General features: G+C 39.5%; 1 protein-coding gene across 1 annotated transcript in view; it reads right to left on the reverse strand.

The window, feature by feature from the left end:
- The window catches only part of Abca12 (ATP binding cassette subfamily A member 12), a 165,131-nt gene that overhangs the window by 76,346 nt on the left and 65,373 nt on the right, over window positions 1-23,412 (reverse strand). Inside the window, exons 5-11 of the mRNA XM_075951808.1 lie at window positions 23,242-23,339; window positions 21,201-21,386; window positions 18,795-18,973; window positions 13,377-13,489; window positions 7,804-7,876; window positions 2,863-2,981; window positions 1,782-1,888 (exon numbers count right to left, since the gene is read on the reverse strand). Of these exons, the coding sequence (XP_075807923.1) occupies window positions 1,782-1,888; window positions 2,863-2,981; window positions 7,804-7,876; window positions 13,377-13,489; window positions 18,795-18,973; window positions 21,201-21,386; window positions 23,242-23,339 (875 nt within the window). The remainder of the gene's footprint in view (window positions 1-1,781; window positions 1,889-2,862; window positions 2,982-7,803; window positions 7,877-13,376; window positions 13,490-18,794; window positions 18,974-21,200; window positions 21,387-23,241; window positions 23,340-23,412) is intronic.

Genomic DNA, 23,412 nt, shown 5'->3' on the forward strand with positions numbered 1-23,412 from the left:
CCTGCTTACCTTACCTACCTTGACTTCCTGAACTGAGCCTGGAAACTGCCTCCCATCTGTTCTCTCTACTGACACCACACAGAGGCAGTGCTGTTTTTTGGGGGGTGGGTGTTGTTTGTTTAGATTATTTCAGACACGGCCCACTTAACTTTCTTCCAATCTAGTCTCTTTCTAAAGTGCAAAATTTGCCTTCTTCATATTTGATGCTTTCAAGACCAAACTCGAACTCCTTTACTAACACAACAGTCTTCAGGACCTGTGCATGGCCTCCCTCCAAAGCACCTCTCCTGCCTTTCCCATAGTTATCTTCACCTTTCTGTGACTCCAAGTAACCTCTGCCTGTCTCCGAGGCTCATGCCTCTGGCTTTTGAGAAACCCAAGTTTCTGTGTCTGCAATGTTTGAATGTGACCTACTCCCACGCAGCCTTCAAGCTCAGAGTAAGTATTATATTCTTGGCCAAGTTTCTTCCTTCCACCTCTGTAGCCCACAATCTGAGCTAGATGATAGCCCATCTGTACACAGAACCCCGTTCGTCTGCATACCACATCACTTATCTCACTGTGTCGCAACTGTGACTCTGCCTTCCTTCCTCTCCTCTGGCTGGATGATAAGAATTCCGGGGAAAGAGATTATGTCTTAGAAATAAAAGATGAAGTTGTTCTCAGGGAGCCATTTCAAAGGAAAAGAAGAGATTCCTAAAGTGGATTGTGGATGGTAGAAGTCTTACATGGGCTGAAGAAGAGGGAGGAAGGACCCACTTTGTACGAATCACAAGGTTATTTGTTGAGCACCTCTGAAAGGGACTTTTACCCAGACTTATCACTGAGAGTGATATCATAGTTCAATATAAATATAAAATGAATGAAGGCGGCACAGATGTCTGGAAAACAAGGAAAAGGTGATCATCTAAAGTTGCAGAAGTGACATTTACGTTGATTCTTGAAAGTTGAGCAAGAGCTTTCTGGGTAAATGTGTGACTTTTTCTCATTTGCATAAATTAAGATAATGCTAAATTAAGTACATTAGAAAATTTGATTCATGTAGAATACTGGGGCTAAAAGGTAGGTAGTCTAATGAGCATGTTTATCTGTAATATACATGGACATAATGTTTCGCATGCCTGCCTAATTACAGCTTGTTTACCGCACAGCAAATCACTTGCTTGCCCTAAATAAACCACTTCTAATTTAACTTTATCCCAGGCTACATAAATCCAATTAAACTGCAGTTCTTACTAGGAAAACTGTTTTCAAAACTCACTAGAGTTGCTTTAGAAATGAAGTTTGTGATAATCTGCACACTGTGTGAGTAGATGAACGAGCACGACCTGGTTTAAGCTTAAAATATCTATGTTTTTGGTCCTTTTTCCCTCTTCAGGGTCATGCATTTTAATATGACTTATTAGTTTCTAATCTGATGACAAGAAAAACAGATCAGTTAGCTTTTGAGACTTTTGTGCACTAGCAGGTCAGCATACAAAAGTAGACTTAATAGCTAACAATGGAACAAAATAAAAAGATACAACAAACTCCCAAGTCATAAAGCTCAATAAGACATGGTCATGGGCGAGCATTAGCACCACGCCTGGGCTCTTGTGGATCACTTTACGTTGAGGCAATACTGAGAACCATTACATAAAGCCAAACCCCTTTGTTGTGACCAGAACGGGCTTGCAGGGAAGCAAGATCGTGTGCAATGATCAGATATTTTAACTTAATCTTCCTAGCGTGTCACGGAGAGTGTTGCAATTGGTTTATTTATTATTTCCTTCCATGCTTACCTTGGATTTCAGGACCTCGGGAAGTGGAGGGAAGTCATCCTCATAGGAGCCATTTTGAAGAGAAGGTTTCCTGAAGCGAATGGTGGACTGCAGAAGTCTTAGATTCTCTGCAGGGGCGGGAGGGAGAGCCGCTTTGTGAGAATCACAGGGTCACAGGGTGACTTGGGGAACACATCTGCAAGAGACTTTTCTCTTGACTTATCAGTAAGATTTTTTAGGATAATATTGTAGCTGAATATAAATGTAAAATGAGAGAAGATTAGCCTTTCCTTGAACCGTGTGTACTATCGAGTTCGTTATTCCTAAAATAGTCACAGATACGCTGCTTAGAGATAAAAAATGTTTCTAGGAAAGCAGCTGCACAGCTTTGGGTTTTTGTGAATTAAATAGTATTTTTATTTCTGGATCACTGGATTGGAATATGTGGAAGGGGAACTGTATAATCACTGCATCCATGTGTCTGTTTTCACCCATAATTGATTAATGTCTGGGAAACAAACTCCAGGCCTAGATGTTTATTGTAATGTTTACTTGGTACTGTGTTTCATAAACTATTTGGGTGTGTGAAAAATAATGTATGTGAGAATAGTGGGAAACATTTGATTTGATTACAGTCTTTACGGTTGCTTACATACGGTTTAAAAAATTGAAAATTAAACGTGTGAAGGCAGGGAGTAATCCTCCACAGGGAAGCCTTTGTTCATGTAATATGTGAGAACTTTGGAACTCTTGAGTATCAGTCTCAATCTTTCAACAGCTTCGGAGCACAAAGGACACAGAAAATGTCGCCAAGGGTTGAATGAGCTCTCAAAGACTCTGGGATCTTGGGAAGTTCATCCAGGTTCCCGTCATCACATTGTCTAGTCTGAGACCATTCTACCAAAAGTGGTTCAGGTGACCACGGGGTTAAAGTAGCAGAAAAGGATAGCATAATGATATTAGGAATTCTATCTTAATATTAAATAACTTAACTAAAACGAGTATAAATATGAAAAGATGTTTGAAGAACTCTTCCTTCAGTCAGCTCGTGTCTTAACTCTTTAGAACAGAAGCAGGAAACGTGACAAGTTGAGAGTATCACCTGGTGACCCCCTGGCCAAGTCATCAGTCATATTTCTTATGCAAGCCAGGTAGGGAGAATATGGACTACTTGATGATATGTTTAGGATGGCATCTTCAAAATTTTCCAGTATCAGGAGCCTGTAAATTAGAAGAGAATATAGAACTAAGCAAAGTCATTTAAACTGTGATTTGCTTGCTTGAGGATCCTGCTGTATAAAGGCAGGACACCTCTGAGTGCATGCTTGGGTGTGTGTGCATGCGTGTGTGCATGTGCATGTGAGTGCGTGTGTGTGCGTAAGTGAGTGAGTGAGTGAGTGAGTGAGTGAGTGAGTGAGTGAGTGTGTGTGTCTAGTCCTTCCCACGTCAGCCATCAAACTCCATCTCTATTCTGTGGCTTCTTCCATTACTGTTACATTTCAAGTAAGAATGAAAGGATAGATGTGAGTACCTGTTTCAAAGACCTGTGCTTTGAATTACACTGAACAATAGGCAAAGCAACTAATAGCAAGTTCTGCCACGTGTTAACTTACATTTTATCAAAACACTAGTGGATGAGACTTCTCCTAACACCACTAGTGAGGTAAGAAAGTGAACTAATTAAAGAACTGTTTAAACATGGGATAACAACTCTGGATCCAGAAGGAACACTAAAAAGAAATAACCCAATGCTAGGAAATCTCCAACCTGGCAGCAAGAACACACTTAATTGGTCATGTGGTTGACTCTCATTTATTAATAATTCATGTCTTACACAGTTTTCTCTTTTTAGTTTTTTTTTGTCTTGAGATAGAGACTGAACCCAAGTCCTCCTGCATGCCAGGCAAAGCTCTACCACTGAGATACTTGCCCGGGCTCTTTAAAAATTACATTTATTTATTGTGCGGGAGTAACAGGTGTATAGTCCACAAAACATGGGTGGACATGGGGAAAATATTGGTTGGAGTTGGTTCTCTCTGTCCACCATCTAGGTCCCAGAGATGGGATTCAGGTCATCAGGTTGTGTAGCAGGTGTCTTTACCCACTGAGTCATCGCACTGGATCACAAAGCTTTGTCTTAAAGCTGTTGTTCTAAGAACTCTTGTTTAGGCATCTCCTTGACTACAGACTGTGGAAAATGCCGTGTTTGCGCACCTTAGATCTTTAAGCTTTAGACAGTTTGCTTCATCATTTATTCAAGCCTCCTTGTAGGTAATCAATGCCATCTATCAATTTACAAATAAAAGATGGCTTAAAGAAAAGGAAACATCTATTAGGAAGATTTCCAAAGCTAATCACCTTATAACTAATAATAACCCTACAGGAATAGAATGGCTAACAATACCAACTTCACTGTAGAGGTTAGCCATAGAATGCCAAGCTATCCCTGCATGCAGATAAGTTGAATGTTTTGTCACTCAACCCATGGTATGAGCAGTCAGGATTCTAAGATTAGTGAAGAAAAAAAGAAATAAGAATCAGAAGGAAGGAAGGAAAGAGAGATGCTGGGTGAAGAAAGGAAAGGACTCGGAGCCATCGTTTTGGAATACATGTAGCATTAGTGGAAATGGGAAGCTGTGTTAGAAGATGCTAAGGACAAATTAAAAGACAAGATTTATAGACACAAAATGCCAAAAAAGAGACAAACAAAATTATGGAAGTATCTGTAAATATAGGGCATCTGTCATTTGGTGGTGGCAGTGGTGGTGAATAATCCATTTATTTTACTCCTTTATAGTAGCAAGTACAGATTCCAAGATCAATGTGTCTCTTGTGCACACCTTGAAGGAATGAGCCATCTAATTTGATACTCCACCCTTTGTTTATCCTGTAGTATCCACATCAGAGAACAGCAAACATTTACAGTTTTGTGCATCTCCGAGTAGATGCATTCATCTGTAAAGGAGATGAAGGGAGCTGCAGAGATATTGGCCATTACACCTGATTGCCATGACTCCGTGTGAACTGGATCCAGTAAGAAGGTTCTCATGGTTCTACCCATTCTGCACCTTCCTTCCCCATGTTTCCCGTTGCTGGAGGTACAACACTGCAGAGCCAGATTCGCCAGGCAGCACTGTTCAATAGCAAAATGTGACCTAACCTTCCAGGTGGAGAACAAGAGACTCACTGATGGGGGAGTGTCATATATCAATCTGTTGATTTCATTGGTTAAGCAATAAAGAAACTGCTAGGCCCATTTGTTAGGCCCACCCTTAGGTAAGTGGAGTAAACAGAACGGAAGGCTGGGAGAAAGAAGCTGAGTCAAGGAGTCACCATGATTCTCCCACTCCAGGCAGATGCAGGTTAAGATCATTCCTGGTAAGCCAGCTCGTGGGCTACAGCAGATTATTAGAAATGGGCTAATCCAGGTGCGAGAGCTAGCCTAGAAGAGGCTAGATAGAAATGGGCCAAGCGGTGTTTGAAAGAATACAGTTTCCGTGTAATTATTTCGGGTAAAGCTAGCCGTGGGGCTGCCGCTCCTATTTCAACAACTCACAGTGTATCTTCAAGCTCAGAAAAGAGAACAGCTGAGTTTGAAGTAAACCAGAAGTATCATGTAAGCCCCTTCCTTATGTCTGCAGAGAGCACTGGTGACAACTTTTTCAATTAATTTAATATATTCAAAATTTAGAGCACATGCACACGGTTTTGTCTTAAACACCCTGATTGTCCTTCAAGCCACCAATTTAAGATCCTTTATATAAGATTCTATCTTTTTCACTAAGGTACTTACAATAAAAGGTATGTTATGAATACACACATGTGCGTGTGCATACATGCACAGGTGTATGCACACACACAAATTTAAAAAGACATTAGATCAGGAATAATAATGGAGAAATATAAGAGTAATATGAGGTAGCTGTTGTTAGAGAAAACTAAACCAAAGCTTCTCTTTTGCCACTGGTGCTGTGGTGCAATTATTGTAAAATGGAAATGGAAAGTTCAAAGACACTCCTTGATTTCATCAATCATGACAAGAATCATCGTACAGGTATTGAATTCCTTCTAATGAACTGACAGCAACCGCTGATGAATCTGTAAGATGGAAGTGCAGAGTATTTATTGTCCGTGTCTGTGGGCTCTGTTGGGATACCTAGCATCAGCAATAAGCATCTACAGTATCAATTTAAAGGGCTTTCGTAAAAGAAAAGAATTTTGTATGATGGCTACCTAGGAAATATATCAAAAGACCTAGATACCTGCAACACGACAGCTGAGTTACACTGTGCCCGGGAACTGTGTAAGGGGAGCACCCATGTCAGCCAGCACGGACGAGGGAAGTGAGGGCAGAAGAAACAGGATGTGGGTTTTGCCCAGAATTTACTTTTGATTAGAGACCTTTCCAGAAAATTCTATCTTAGAAAAAAATGTACTTTTGTTGCTAACTTAGCTTGTGTGCTGTAAAATCAGAAAGTATTCATGTTTATGAGATACAATATAGTGTTTTAATATGTACCCTTTACATAATGTTTAAGCATGTCTGTCATCTCATCGTTTATTATTTCTTCATGGCAAAAGCATTCAAAATTCCTTTTTTCCTAGCTTTTAAAAATACTTTATTTATGCTGGGTGGGTGATAGTGCAAACCTTTTAATCCTAGCACTCTGGAGATAGAATAAGGCAAATCTCCATGAGTTCAAGGCCAGCCTGGTCTAAATAGAGAGCTACAGGCCAGCCAAGGCTACACAATGAGACCTGTCTCATTATTAAAAATTGTGTTTTATGTGTATAGGTGTTTTGCATGCAATAGGCCTTTACACCACGTGTGTGTAATTCTGGTGGCAGCCAGAACACTGGATTCCTGGGATTGGTGGAACAGGTGGCTGTCGGCTGCCCTATGGGTGCTGGGAATGGAATTTGGGTCCTCTGAATGAACAGCCAGTGTTCCTCACCGCTGAGCCATCTTTTCAGCCCCTTTTCTTGTTCTTTGAAACATGCAGCACATCACCGCTCTACCTATTCACTGTCTCTAGGTTCTATGACACAACAGTGTGGAACTTCTCTAACTGTGGACTATTGAGGAACTTCTCCTTGCCTTTTTACTCTTTAAAAGGCTTCACTTGTGCAAATTTCCACTAGTACAGAGATGTGTTTGGGGTGACTAGATTCTGATACTAAGGTGACTAAGCTTGATACTACAGGGAACTGCTTGCTTTCCCTGCCCTAATTATGAGTTCTTTCAAACCCTGCTCACGTTTGTGATCCTTAGACACCACGGTGACAGCATTTCCCGGGGAAGTTCAAAATGAAATGATTTGCAATCTTTTTCTTATGTGAATATTACCAAAAGTAGAAAAATTTTGCATTATCTTGATTAGGCTTTAAAGTATCTTGACTCTTTAAAACTCCAAAGAACTTGCACTGTAAAAACCTGGATTTTGCTTTGGTCTGAGTGTGTCGAATTCTATATGTTGACATTCTAATTGCCAGGCTGATGATGACTTCAGAAGGTGTGGTCTTTGAGAGCAAAGCTCTTGTGTAGAGGATGGGTGACTTATAAAAGCAGTCTTGGAAAGGTGACCTTCATGACCCAGGAAGCAGGCTCTCCTCAGACACCAAATCTGCTCCCACCATGATGCTTGGTTCACCCCAAAATCTGAAAAACAAGCCTCCATCATTTGTAAGCTTCCCTGACTACAGTATTCTGCTGCAGGAGCTGAACAGGCTAAGACAGATGCTTATATATTTTTCATAGGGAAAGTCCTTATGAACCTGGAAACAAGTTCCTACGAGACTCTCCTCACAAGCACTGAGTGAGCCTTCCAGACTCGGCAGGTTCCATCAGTCTACAGCCTTAGAAACAGGAAGAGTTCTCCGTGATGTGTCATCCAAAGTCTACTGAATAACACATCCAGATTAGTTCCAAGCTCACTGCAGCTTGATAATGTCCTTTGGTTCTAGTGCTGCATGGTTTCCCATGCTGATAGGACATGGGAATGTTTCCTCAGCCAGGTAAGCCATGGATAGACACACAACTTACTGCGCGGCCAGACTGCTCGGAGACAGGGCCTGTTCATCGCCATCATCACTCCACACGTGCGTTGAGTTGTCACCTACAGCAACAATGCATAGATAAACAGAACGCTTTTGTTCAAACACACAACTCCTCACCCCCCCCCCAAATTATCCCAAGTCAAATTAATAATGGGAAAAAATAATTTTACAAACTATATTCCTGTTCTTTTTGCTGGGAACATTTAAGGTGTTCGTAGGAAATAATGCTTTTTGATTAAAATAATCCCAGCCTATGAGATTTCTAACCGCCTTCTCCGTTCACTTTTTGTCCCGAGACCTCTTTTCATAGGTAATATTCAGACACCATAATTAAGATGGTGAACCAAGCATTTGTTAGTCAAATGAAACCGCTTTCAGTCGAATGTATCACTGGATGGTTTTCTTCTGCCCTGTCCCCAAATTAGGCGCTTCAGATGTAGATCCAGGAATCAGTTGCCATCACTAATCTGGACTTTCTTTCCAAAAGCAGCCAGTGATCACTGGACCCAACTATGAACGAGCATTGACCAGTGTAAACAGGATTGTGTTGTGATCTCAAACAAGAAGGTGCAGAGCATGGGGAGAAACTAAAACTGGACCTAATGAAACCAGATGTGAAGAAAACTGTCCCCCCACCACGAGGTTAAGGAGGACTCTGCTTGTTACGGAAGTGGAATTGTAAAGGGGAAGCAGGTTAGAAACAACGTGAAAAACATGGAAATGCAAAATTCTTTTTTTTTTTAATTAAGACAGGGTTTCTCTGTAGCTTTGGTGCCTGTCCCGGAACTAGTTTCTGTAGACCAGGCTGGCCCCGAACTCCCAGAAATCCGCCTGCCTCTGCCTCCCGAGTGCTGGGATTAAAGGTGTGTGCCACCACTGCCAGGTGAAATGCAAAATTCTTTAAGTAGTCATGGTAAAAATGTAAACACTAAGTCCAGGGCTTTAAGCCACCTCGCTTAGGAAGGGCATCAGCGGCATCTCCAGATGCTGCTCACAAGGGGCCAGCACGCCTGGATGCCGCCGTTCTTACGGGGTCCTCACTGTGGTCAGCAGGACCTTACGTCTGCCGATCTCCTGGCTCTCCCAGTTTCCAGGCCATGTGCCCTATAGTCGTGTGATAATGTCCCTGTGCAAAGCTCTGCAGACACCATAAGCTTTTGACATTTTCTGTTTTAGTGAAATAAATGTGTATATACAAGAATATTCCAGAATTTAACCCCACCTCCATGCAACTTCTGTATCATTCATTCATGTCTAAGTTGGCTTGGCCTCTGGCAACTGTCAGATTGGCCTCTTCAGTTTTCCTGTTCCGTGGAGTGAATTTTTCTGAGATTTATCAAAGGGCAATTGGATAGTATTGGCCTATGTATAGAACATGTATCATCGAGTTAAAACACCAGCAACAAAGACACTCAGAATAAATCACCCAATCAGTAATGGTAATACTACTACTTACGGATACCTATATACTGAAAAATTAAAGGCAGTGATCTATTGAGATGTATGGGGTTTTTTTCCTATGAAAAGGTATTCAATGCCATTTCCCAAGGTCTGTCTTGCTTTTGAAGTTTGAACTTCTGTGTGAGGTTCTCAGGAGCGTTGTTAGCATTTGTGTATTCTCTGGTTATGGAGTTTCTCTTTTTCATTGAGTTAGTAAAATGAATAACTGATAAATTAGCTTCACGGTATCAGTGAGACTTAAGCTCAAATGTAAACAGAAACTTTTTCCTCTATCTACTAAGGGCTATAAAGTACTTTGAAAAAAAATACTCTTACCAGTATATAAACAGACCAAAATGGATGGGGACGTGTTAAAACCATTATATAGCAAGATTTTACTTATATGGCTTTTACAGAATTAGGCGTGGATAAAATGGTGCCCACAGACAACGAGATAAGCGCTCTGCATCAGTAAGAGTTTTTTTTTTAATTATTATTAATTTGGGAGGTGGCATACAAAGAAATGGGTTTCACTGTGACATTTTCTACTTTTTCATTTATTTGTTTGTTTGTTTGTTTATATTTCTCATGCGTACTGAGGTATGAGGGTTGAGATCAGAAGTCAGCTTTGAGAATCGGATTTCTACTGTTGGGTCCCAGGCTGAACCCAGGTCATTTTGTCAGCAGGCACCCATTCAGCCATCTGCTGCCCTGCTCTGGGACATTTCCAGGTGTGTGTGTGTGTGTGTGTGTGTGTGTGTGTGTGTGTACACATGCATAGCAGTAGTGTAGATATGTTGTATGTACGTATATCATTATACTTTGTACCTATTTACCCTCCACTGCCTTGCTTCACTCTCCTCTCTCCGGCTTGCTGAACCCCTCCAGCTTTCCAATAGCACCTTCTGCTTCCGAGACACACATCCCGCTTCTCTCTTGTTTTCCCAGCCCCTTTAGATTCTTTCTCCTTTCCATAGCCTCCTTTCTAATTTGCTTTCTATCTTTCCATCTGTCTAATTATCTGTCTGTCTGTTTCATATTTATCTACCTAAACTAAAATACAGGCTCCATATATAATGGTAAATGTGAGATTTGTCTTTCTGAGCCTTGCTTATTTAACTTAACATAATGCTCCCTTGATGTAGGTGTTGTAGTTTCTTTATGCATTCTTGCATTGATGGACATAAAACCTGTTTCCATATCCTGGGTATTAAGAATAATGTAAGAGTAAACATGGATATGTAAAGACATCTGTGCTATGCTGACTAGAAGCCAGGAAGGATTATTTTGCTTTAATAGCCAACTTTTTGTTTATTTATTATTGCATATGTTACAGTATGTGTGTGTATGTGGGTATGTATGTGTCATAACACACATGGGGTTGTCATCAGGCTTTTGAGGCAAGGACTTCCCCCAAAGCAATCTTGCCCACCCTGTTTTCTATAGTAAAATATTGTTTCCCTGGATTTATGACTTTGCAGAAGAGCACATGCCCATGGTTCACACAAGTGACCTCTGCTCCTAAAATTCACTCTTCATAAAAGGGACTGCGAGAGCTCAGTATCCAGGATCTAAGGACTGTGTATTGGACAGAGCACAGAATTAGACCCCTTAAAATAAAGAGAGGAGGCAAGAGCATCCCTGTGTCTTCACGGCTGATGTGGAGGCTTCTAAAAATGCCCTAAGTGTCCTTCCAATTCAGGCTGGATGAGTGACAAGCCATAGGTAGTGGGAAGTGAGATATCAGGATATGTAGGACACAAGGCGATGGCTGTGAAGTATGTCATGTGGGAAGAAGTGTGGTATGGCATGTCACACCCCATCAGTGGTAGGAGATAAGAGCAGTCCTTACTGGTGTGGCCCCATGAGAGTGTCTGTGTCTGAGAATGGAAGCATGCATCCAGTCATAAATATATTAAAAGTTTAAGGGACGTGGCTTTGGGCATACATAAGTCCAGGGTCTGCTCTCAGACTGGCCTCTTCCTGGCACATACAAAGCCAGTGTCTTTTGCTGTGAAATGGGGTAATATTTCAGAATGGTTTTGATAATAAAATCACTTAGTGCTGACACAGATAGCACACACATCTTCTTCATTTGAAAGAGTGCTGCCCGTGAGAGCCACAGGAGCCAACAGCTCAAACATGAGTCACTTTCTGCCTTGAGCAAAGCCCAGGTAACAAGCACATGCCCTTCAAATATACAGCTAGGAACCATGAAGACCCAACACGAGGTGACCTGATTGTGATGGCAAGTGTCTGAACTACAGTCAGAGACTCTCGTGTAGACGAATTAGCCTCCCTGGTTTGAATCTGAGTTTCCTGAAGACTCTCTAGAAATACCTGTGGAAAACTTTCAAAGGCCATGGCATTTCTGTTCAAGCAGGTAGGGACCTGGAATTAATGACTAGGGAAATAGAATTGAATGCAATGCTCTGCTACCCAGACTGAGGCCTCACAAGTGCATAGATTTAATAACAAAGAGGAGTTAAGCACATCCAATTTTGGAGGTAAAAATGCCCTTTCTGGTCACATTTTCTAGTCACCTTGACCATCCAATAGCATGCTTTAATACTTTTGAAGGTCATTGGCATAGTCATAGATATAAATCTTGGACATTGCTAAATATAGAAATATAGAAAACCGAATTACATCATTCACCAGGAAAGGGTTTTTGCTGTCACATTAGTTAGAAGTATTGTTTAATTCTTGCTTTGAAAACATGGATAAGCTTTTGTCTTTGGGGAAAAGAAATTTTAACTTGATCACTCTGATTTATATTATTATTATTTATTATGTTATTAGTAGCAGTAGTAGTAATTCTAAGTTGTAAGTCTGAAAGGAGAATAAGAGAGAATGGTCAGAGAAATTTGACATTCTCAAGTCTTTAAAATGCAAGTATTAAAAACAAAAGAGAAAACAATTAGCACCCTGCCTAGTCCTCCAGCACAGATTTTGTAGAGAGCAAACCTCTTCCGGTGTTCATAAAAACATTAACATTAAAAACAATCCTGCTCCAACTTTCCAAGCAAGCTGCTAGTTCTGAAGCTGTAGATAGAAATCATCTCTTTCCCAACAGAAAGAAACTGGTAGCTAAGCATGTGCGAGTCTGCACTGAGAATTCTTCATGGGCCTCGAAAGCCTGCTTTTTATGAGGCACCTGAGACAATGTGAGGAGCAGTCGGCTTTTCATCTGAGGCTGGCAGGATGCTTACTTTAGAATCCAAAAGCAGAAGCCTACTTGTTTAAAAACTGGCAAATGCAGACAAGAAAGCATATTTCTGAATTCATTCAGAAGAGGTAAATGTTAACCTGTGTTTGTTCGCACAGTGGGGATTTGCTCCTTGCAGCTCTAGACCTTTGTGTGTGCCTGTGTGTGTCCACCCAACTGTCTCCATGTGATTCCTAGGTAATGACATTCTATATATTCAAAGGTGACATTTTCTGACTATGTTGCAACATGCTACATTTGTCCTACTGGGGTGATTGACTTTTCTTGATAAATTATTTATGCTCTGGTACCTACTATGTATTCTCAAGAGGTTGGATGAGTGTATATTTTTACTATTGAAAGGTTCTTTCTGATTTTTTTTAAATCCAAGTTAAGAAATGAGGTCACATGCCAGGTGTGGTGGCCAATGCCCTTAATCTTAGCACTTGGAAGACAGGGGAGGCAGATCTCTGTGAATTCAAGGCCAACTTGTAGTCTACATAGTGATTTCCAGAGCAGTCAGAGTGACATGGTGATACTCCATCTCAAAAACAAACAAACAAAAAAAAGGACACAAATCTTCTAATTTAGTTTAGCCTTTTGTTCCAAAGAGTAATGATAGAAATCTATTTGTTGATGCTATTTGATATTCATTTTCTTTTGAGAGCATAAAAATAAGTTTACAAGGTAGGAGAACTTGCTTTTACATAAAGAAAACTTCTGGAAACTTATCCTTTTTTGGACCATGGCTGCCTTTCACATTTCAACTCTAGACATGGACTTACAGGTAGCATAAATCCTCATCTAGGAATAACACTGTATATACATGATCACATCAGTTATATTCTGCTTCATTTTTCTCATGGGTTTTCTGATGCTGCATTTAATGCAGGAAAATGAGGATACGATACCTTGTGCCGGGGAGTCCAGGGTGTTCAGCAGATGTTTAACAGACTTGTGGAGGCTCCTGAATCCTTCATCAGTTTGAACACGTGGGTAAGCCTTCTGCACTGCCAGCAGCACCCTAATGAGGGGAGAGGCAAATGAAAGCAGATTGTGTGGCGGGGCTTACAGACAGAAACAAAAGGTTATTCAAGGAGAAAATGGCTACAGTATAGAAAATGATTCCTATAAAAGACAAGATGCCGCTTTTGTAATTTAATTACTTCATTGTCTATTCATGCACAAAATCCCCCAACATTGTTCTTGAACCAGAACAGAGAACTTGATTTTCCAGAACTGTAAAGACTTGTACTCAAGGACCTTGGAGTAAGGGAGCAAAGGTCTTGTCAGGTGTTTGATTTTCCTGTCAAGAATCATAAACAAGCAGTTAGGAAAGAGCAACCCACACTGAAATGAAATCTTTTAATTAAAGGGAGAATGAAATACTAGAAGCTATTTCTATTAGAAGTCAAGCCTAGATCTAGTTTGAGAAGTAATTATTATATAATCAGGTCATATATTTACAAATATTCTGCTAAAGAAATGATGATGGCTTTTAAGAAGCAGAACTTGTGCTAACTAAGACTGTATTCTGTCCCCTAAATGGCCCACAGGCACTACTCCAAACTAGCTCAAAATTAATCTCCAAACACCCGGCACTGGCTCTCCGTGAGTTATGTAACTGATAAGGTGGGCAGTTCACACTGGGCACAGACAAAATCAGCAATCCACTCTTGCTTGAGTTTGTGCCTGGCTTCCAGGGAACAACTAATTATTCAAGAAATGTCCTTTTTTCCCCTCTACGGTCATCAGTGCATTCCAAAATGAGATGGGGCTCTTCAGTGGGGATGTCTGACTCTCACAAACATTGTGATTTTTATACCAACAGTCAGCTGAGCCAGTATTTTAACTTGAGCGGCAAGTGCCTTCACCCCTGAGCCATCTTGCTGGCCCCCAGTGCTTTGTATATTAACCAAAACACAACACTACTGTCAAGCATTTGCCACTGAAGAGCTGATACAGCACAAATCAGCCACTAGTTTCTCTTCAAGAACCTCAGCGGTAGGCTGGAAGCCTTCTGCAGCACTGATCCAGTGTGTTAATGAAGAGCATTTGACAATATTGTTGGAATCTTTAACATTTTAAAACTAAGATAGTTTAGTCTTAGCCCCCTAGATATGAATGAAAGCTAAGTATCTCTTAGGTAATTTCTAGCATAATATATAAGCATGCATGTGAATATGTACATATATATATATGTATATCTGTATTAGGTCCGTTATATAAGCATGAGGTGTGCTCAGAATGTCCGGTCACCGGAGCATGGCTGTATTCTGTCCTCGTCTGCCTTTTCTGTCTCACAATCATCCTTTGGACAACTTCATGATTGTCCCCAGCACCGTGCAGCTTGCACTGAGGCTTCAGTAATATAATTCTAGTCTGCTAAGAGTCTCCTGAGTCTTCATCTTTGAGTTGTCTCTAAACGCTGGTAACCATGGACACCAGATGAACGGGCTTCATGTTATAAATTTCAGCTAATTTACACCCAGTCTCGCTACTTGGTCTAACATGCCTGACCTACTGTTTTAAACTGAACGAAGGGAAGTTTGGCAATATCATGACAGCCAGCAACACTGTTAATATGTTACTAGTAAACAGTTCGTTGGCAAGAAGACTAAATTTATTTCTAGCAAATTCAAATAGTAGTGATGCTGGCTCTCATCCTCTCTGAAGTGCTTTGAACCACAAATCAATATATATATTTATTTTATTCAATAAATTTTCCCCATTACTTATTATATAAAATGAAAATTATTCAAAGAAAGTCACTTTCTACATAAAGGAAAAACTTTTTAAAAGTTCCTGACTTGTATCCCAGCATGACCTTTCTCTCATAAGAGCTGGGAATCACATATAACTTCTCATATATGCTTCTGAGACTGCTCATTTCTGCTAATTACTGCCGTAATCTTAACAACCTAATCTGATTTTGAAGATTGCTAATATACAATTTACAGCTTAAAAAAATAGAGATATAAAAAGGAAATGAACTTTCTATGGGGCCACCTGTCCCCTTAATTTGTGCAACAAAGAGCAAAATAAGGTAATGAGATGATAACATGATGATAAAAAATTTGAGTAAAATGTGGCTTTTAATGACATTGTTAATTTAATAATAATAATAAATACTTTATTTAAAATGGTATTTGAATAAAAAATCAGATATTTAATTTTAAATTTTCTAATAATCACATTTCAAAAAGTTAGAAGAAACAAATTTAATTTTAATACAGATTTCTATTTAACTGATAGCATAAAACTTCATCTCCTAGTATTCAATATAAAAATTAATAAAACATGAGCCAGGTAGTGGTAGCACACGCCTTTAATCCCAGCACTCAGGAGGTAGAGGCAGCTGGGTCTCTGTGAGTTCGAGGCCAGCCTGGTCTACAAGAGCTCGTTCCAGGACAGGCTCCAAAGCTACAGAGAAACCCTGTCTTGAAAAATAAAAAAAAGAAAACATTTAAAATCTTTTATTGTATTTCATCTTCAAGCTTCACATGTATTTTAAACCAACAGAAAAAGCATCTCAGTGCTGACTCACTATTAGCACAAATCGTTGCATCATATTCTTTTTCCATTTTCAAGTTAAAGTATTTATTTTAAAAAGTCAGGTCAAGAGTGAAGTCCAAGGCATTGCTTCTGTACAAATGATTGTGTGTGCGGTGTGGTGCGGTGTGCGTGAAAGAGACAAAGTGAGAGGACCCGTGTATAATTTTACTGCAGGCGTGCAAGAACATACATAGAGACGGGGACCAGAGGAGGACATTAGGATGTTTTCCTCTGTCATCTCTACCGTATTTCACTGAAACAAGACCTCTTAGCGAACTGAACTGAGCCAGCCCGACTCTTGGAATCCTCTATCTCCTCCCTGAGTGATGGGATCGCAGGTATGCACAGCCATGTCAAAATAATTATGTTAGGGATTTGAACTCAGGTCTTTATTCTTGTGTAGCAAGTGTTCTTTACCACTGATTCCTCTCCATAGACTTGAAAATAAAGGTTTTTTTTTTTTAAAAAATAATTTAGTGTAGGGATGAATTAAGAGTTTTCTAATACAATTTAAGGGTGATTAGCTTTGATGCCTCCTACTGGCCACATAGAACTGCTAAAACTTAAAGTGTTGGTATTCCCATTTGAAGATTTATTTTTAAGTATGTGTCTGAGAGGGTATTAGGCACACATTAGTGAAGATGTCCCCAGAGACCAGAGGAATGTGTGGGATCCTCTCGAATAGGAGTTATAAGTGGTTGTGAACTGCCAGATGGAGTTCCGGGAAGCAAACTCAGGACCTCTGGAAGAGCAGTTTGTACTCTTAACCTCTGAGCCGTATCCCCAGCCCCAAACTATTGGCATTTTTGATTGAGATACTTTACACTGCTTTTATTAAACTTAGAAATTTTGAAAAACAAATTTTCCCATTCAAGATGTTCCAAACTTATTTAAAAGTTTTGTAATGACTAAGTTAAGCACAAGTTTTAAATTCTTTAATTAAGGCTGAGTCGTCAGTTACTCTGTCACCTTAACGCAAGCCAACTCTTCAAAGACTCACACCAATTAGGATACCATATTAGAAATAGCAACTATACAAATTGATAGAAATTTCCTAGATCGTTAAGGTAGCAATGTTGTTTAATTGGATAAAATTCAAATGCCACTCTCTTATCAAAGCAACGAACAGAGTGGGAGGAAAAATTTACAAACCATAATATATGGTTAAAGACATTCCTCCAAAATATATGAGTAACTCCTACTGTGAAGTGTTGAAACTTCAAGATGGCCAAGGATTTAAAAAGATATGTCTTTCAAGAGAGAATTCAAATGTTTATTGAATAAATGAAAGGCAAGAAGTATTGGTGAGCATAAAGAGGAAGTGAAACCCTGTCACATTGTTTGTGGGAGCACTAAATAGTGCAGCAAACTCTATAGAGAATGCTATGGAGGCTTCTCAAAATATTAATCATAAAACTATTTTATGATGGACCAATTCCTCTTCTGAGTCTTTATCCAAAGGAATTAAAACCAGTAATGTGTTCTCTAGTATCCAGTTCAGTACTACTTATATTTATCAAATGGGAAGTGTTGTAAATGATCATTGATATATGAGACAAGTCCTTACTATATAGCACGGGCTGATCTTGAACTCACCACCCTCCTACCTCAACTTCTCAAGCAATATTTTTTAAGTCTACACTCTCTTGACAGTATAGTATTTAATCTTTCCTTGACATTGTGTGGCTCTAAATCTCTTTTTACTGGATTTCAAAAAAACTATTTTGCTCACTCATTATTTGTATAGATATTTGTTTTCCTTTCAACTTTTAGCTCTTACAAATATTGAGATAAAGGCATCATATAAACAGGCCTTCATTTCTAAAAAAACTAAGAACAAAATTAATTTTTCATTGGAATATGTGATGCTGTTTGTGTGTCAATTTGATACAAACTGGAGTTATTTGAAAGGAGGGATCCTCAACTGAGAAAATGCGTCCATGAGATCTGGCTGTGGGCAAGCCTGTAAGGCATTTCTTAATTAGTAAGTAATCAGGGAGAACCCATTCCATTGTGGTGGTGCCATCTTGAGCTGGTGGTCCTAGGTTCTATAACAAAGCAGTCTGAGTAAGCCTTGAGGAGCAAGCCAGTAAGCAGCATCCTTCCATGGCCTCTGCATCAGCTCCTGCATCCAAGCTCCTGCCTTACTTCAGTTCTTGTCCTGACTTGGCTTGATGATTAACAATGATGTGGAAGTGTAAGCTGAATAAACCCTTTTCTCCCCAACTTGCTCTTGGTCGTAGTGTTTCATTACAGCAATAATAACCCTAAGACACCATCTGTTGACTTAGAAAGACCATTTATGAGGGAAGTCAGTCCCATTTAGGTGACTAGAGCAAACTTGAACCAACAAGGCTGTTTTATATTGAATGGTACAAAGCAAACCCCATGGAGACATTTATTCTTAGTTAACTTAGTGACATATGCACAGAGCTCAGGTTGTCCCAAAATGATCTCATGTTACTGATCCAAGTTGGTTCTGCTCTCTGCCTCATTCTTGGAAACCCCAGGACACAAAATAATGTGTATTTCTCTGGTGAGTGATCCTCTTACCTTTCATGGATGCCTGCTGAACTCAATGAGCAAATATAATGCCTCTTTCTTCTTTACTCAACTGACACACTCACCTCCATTGCTCAAATCTGCAACAGGATGCTCAAGGGCTGCTTTCCCAGTGTTTAAAGGACCTACCTGACAGTCCTTCTCACTGGAACTATTTTTTCAAAGACTTCTTTGTGAACAATTGCATTCCATTTAACATTCCATTAACTCACCTGTTTGCCTTTTGAAGGACGCCAAACAGACCGCTCAGTGAGGTGTCATTCTGAAACACATCTGGGAAACTCGACAGGAGTTGCCAGACCTCTCTTCGCTGCTGTACTAGGGAGAAAAAGGACAGCACCTGGGAAAGCCCCTGGAACACTCTCTTCTGGTTGGCAGGGTCGCTTGACATCTTCAGAAAAACCAAACCACAGAGAAAAGAAAATGATGCTTTAGCATTTGGAGTTGCGTGGCTTACTGTCTCTGAAAAATTTTTTCAAAACTGTATTTCTACATTCATAATTGTTTTTCAAATCTTCACTCGCTTCTCTTCCATGGAAAAGCTGTCACCATCTCTCAACATCATTGGCTTTTTCCCCATCTAGAGTTCCATCTATTAGCATATTTAAAGTTTGATTGACAAAATTATGTTGGTATAAAACATTTTAAATTAAATATTCAGAAATGAAAGTCAGCTTTCTAAAACCAAGTTAATTTCTGAACGTCTTTTCTTTTTGTTATTTTATTAGTTCTTTGGAAATTTAATACAATGTGTTTTGATCAATATCCATCAATACCTCCCACATCCACTACCCATTCACTGTCCACCCAAATTTGTGTTTCCTCTTTTGTTTTCATCCCTCAAGTCCAATTTGTGGTACCTCTGTATTCTCCGATGTGTGGTCTTCAACTGGAATGTGGTCCAACTTACCAGGAACCCTACTCTTAAAGCAAACTGACTCTCCTCCTCCCAGCATCCATCAGCTGCCAATACCTCCCTGACTAAGAGTGAGACAGCACGTCCACCTCTCTTCTCCGTGCTGGCATTTGGTCTGGCATGAGCTTGCACAAGTCTCATGCACTCTGCCACAACCACAGAGAGCTCGTGTGTGCCACTACCCTTCTGTGTTCGGACAACCCTGAGTGATGCTCTTTTTATTTTCCTTAGTACATTTCCTGGGAGATGCAGGCATATTGCCCCCATATCTTTCACTAGGATGTCTATTTTTGATGGAGATCCCTTAAAACTAATTATGTGGGAAAGTAAATGAAACATATTATGCATATATTCATGGCACATGTAGAACTATGTTCACCAAAGTGCTTGTTATTAAGCTTATACATGGTAGAATAGAGGGTTTCCAGATTCCATCCCAAAGCTATGGGCATTGGTTGTGATGAATGGTTAACTGAGTGAATCTACCTGACGACACGCACCTGTGATATCCACAAACCAGAAAAACTATGGCTTTGGAACCACATGATCCAGCTACTTCTTTCAGAAGTATTTCATCATGTTCTCGCCCAGAACAATTCTCTCCATAACCCCATTCATACCAGTCAAGTTAATCTTCCGTCTGTCTTAATTTGATTGACTTTGAAGAGTAAAGGTTTGGACACTCGGGCTACTCTATCTAATGGAAGAATATAAGTGAGAAAGATTTTCCCTAGTACTGTGGATTCAGGGCAAGCATTCTACCACTGAGCTACATGTCCAGCCATTGTAAAAATTCAAGAAAGATGAGAGCTTCATGTTCTAATTTGAGCCATTAAAATGTTGTCCTTAAACCTGGCCCTTTTGGAAACCAGATAACTAGAAGATACATTTTAAAAATTAAAAATTACTTTCAATATAATTTAGAGAACCAAGGGGAAATGTTAAAGTAAGCATGCTATATTTATTCCCATTTATAAAATCAGTGAGTAATTCTGAATTTTTAAAATTTTCATTGCATGTGGGTTTCATTACATTTAGGTATTGGCCTCTTGGTTTTTTTTTCCCTCATCACTTGAGACTAGACTGGAGCATGAACAGATGGTAGTGGGTACTGTTATCAAAATAACATCAGCTCTACTGGGTAAAATTCAAGGGACAGGGATAAATGATTTCATCAAAAATCAGCAAATGAAGTATGATGCCATGAGAAAAATAAAAAGACATTACCCATTTTTTGTAACTCCTGACAAGAGAATGACACTTATAGTTGGCTTATTAAACTTGCGTTCTGTCCTGCGCAATCACAGTTCTCAGCAAAAACACCCCTCCTTGTAGGGCCAAGCTGCAGTTTATCTGAGGTGCATGCACACAGGCGATATTTCAAGTTCCACATCACATCATTGTGATCCTGCACATTTCAATGGTGAATAGCTGCTACTTAACATCAAACACTGTATGTAAATGTTTATGTGGGAGGAAATTATGCTAAAGGTCTACAAATATTCCAGTCAATATTTTCAAGTTCAAGTGGGTTGCAGATTTTCTAATAACTCATAGTTATTAGAACCCCAAATAGAAGCATGACCCTTCTAATTGTGCATAAGATTTTGGATGCATATATGTATATATATATACACATGTATACACACACTACACACACATATATGCAGATATGCATATCATATATAGCATCTGCACTCACCTGAGAGACCTGATATTTTAGTTCCTGGAGAGAAGACTCTAAAAGTGTCATGTTTGAGAGGCAAAATTTGTTAAAAACATTTTTCCCTAGAGTGAGCCAAGAGAAGGCGTAGTCTGCTCTGTATCCTGGGTAGGTCTCACACAGCTCTCTTCGTATCTCTTCTTGAGTTGAATTTTGCTTCAACAGCTAAAAGAACATGGGAGAATAGAAAAGCGATATTAAAAAACAGACAGAGGAAGAGATTGTCATCTTCAAGGTACTGGCCTATCTTTGCAACTGCTATTTTTAAAGCTCTGCTTTACAAAAAAAAATAATTAAAAAGAAATAAAATAAGCAAATTTATCCATGTGGAGTTGTGGAGGGAGAGTGTACATAAAGATGTAAATTCTTGTGGTTTTGATGTAAATGGTTTACATTTGATTTGTAGAACCGAACTGGCTTATCTCTGACCAGAGGACTGAAAAGCACCAAATGTTTCTAACAAACATCTTTCTAAATAAAAACTATATTCATTTTTTTTGGGGGGGGGAGCCTTGAGCAGAAGAATCTCAGGTGCCTTTTAACTCTTTGTGGTTTCTTGTAAAAATTGGTCGTATTCTTTGAAAGACTTCAGAAAACAAAAGGTCCTACTCTCAGGACCAATTGTACTATTTACAAGAGTGGATTGGTGGATTGTGTTGCCTTTAAGTCTGTGTACAGAAAGATAGAAAATGGAAAAATATGAAAATGCTTTTTAAATAGATAAGTCAAGATAATTGCAACAATAATGGAAAATAATTTCCTTAATGGAATCCTTGTAACTGGCCAATGTATTCCATAGTACAGCTGCATTGTAGATGAAACACTGCTTCAGTCATAATATTGATCACCAGAAGAGCTTATGTATTTACAATGTTAACTGCATTTAATTGTAATACTCAAAGGGTTCCTTCCAGTAGCTAACTCATATAACCCTATGAGGTAAAGGCCAACTCTATTCTCCCCTTAAGTTTACATCTCAAAATTTATCCTCTGCTTTCCAGCAACTGAACTTCTCAGTATAATGAAACAAGACAGGATCCACTTATCTAGGAGGCTCTGCAAATGCTGGGATGTCTGGCCCTTCATTCACGGCTCTGATCTAATGTTACACATAAACTCACTCTGAAGTGATTTCTCTACTCATTCCTGCAAGGGTTGCAGAAGCAGCAAAGAGAAAGAAAGGAATCTGGGAGATGCTGACGTAGGCATCTCTATGTCATCCTAATTCTTAGATCCCTGCCTTGTTACAGCCACTCCAAAAATACGTATCCATCCACACAGAATTCACTTGAGGCTTATATCTCTAGAATATGTGACTCTGTGCTACTTTACAAAATTCTAAAATCCCATTCCATATAAGAAAGAGAATTTGGGAGTTCCAGAACAGTAAAGCGGCAATTCTGAGAACAGTGTTCCTATTCTACACATTCAAAAAATTGTCTGACCCTTAAGCAAACTCTCTGCAGGAAGCAAGAGAGAGTGCTTACAGCCTGCCAGCCCACACCTCTTATAAAACTGTGTTTAATGCCTTTCAATCAGAGCAATCATAAAGTAGATGATCTCGGGAAACAGAAAATTCCACGAGTAAGCTTTCTAAAACATGTTAAGAAAAAATATTTTCCTACTTAGGGGAGAGATTTCTACACCTCTGATTGGTACAAAGGTATTATTGTGGATGAGACAGCAAATGTGAAGAACGTCACAGCTTCATTTATTTCCTTGCTTCATAAAATTGAAAGATCACATAAAACGCTATATTATTTCTTAGTAAGTGAAGACTGTAAGTTCAATTGGGGGACTTACCAGGGCAGTCAATAAATGTCCCCATCTTAAGGAGTTTGCAGTGTCTTAAAATTAAACTATGATTGAAAAGTGCCTAAGAAAAGAATCTGCCTAAGATAGTATTTAAATTGGAAACACACTGTAAGCCCCTTCCTGTTTGGGAGATCTACCTACCAATGTAAAGTATATTTGTTCAAATTCTTCATTATATGTTCATTGCAAAACTAAGTGAAATTACCTTTTCCAAATCAAGGATGCGTGTGAGCACTTGGCTGCCATTGATAATTTCTGGGCCCATTCCTTCCAAATCAGAGCTTGGTCTGGGAGGTAGTGTGGCTATGACAGAAGAAAGGGCATATTAGAATTTGAAACATACACGTACCCACATGCTTGCAAATGGGCACAGTCA

This window comes from Microtus pennsylvanicus, chromosome 17, assembly GCF_037038515.1.
Source record: "Microtus pennsylvanicus isolate mMicPen1 chromosome 17, mMicPen1.hap1, whole genome shotgun sequence".
NCBI lineage: Eukaryota > Metazoa > Chordata > Mammalia > Rodentia > Cricetidae > Microtus > Microtus pennsylvanicus.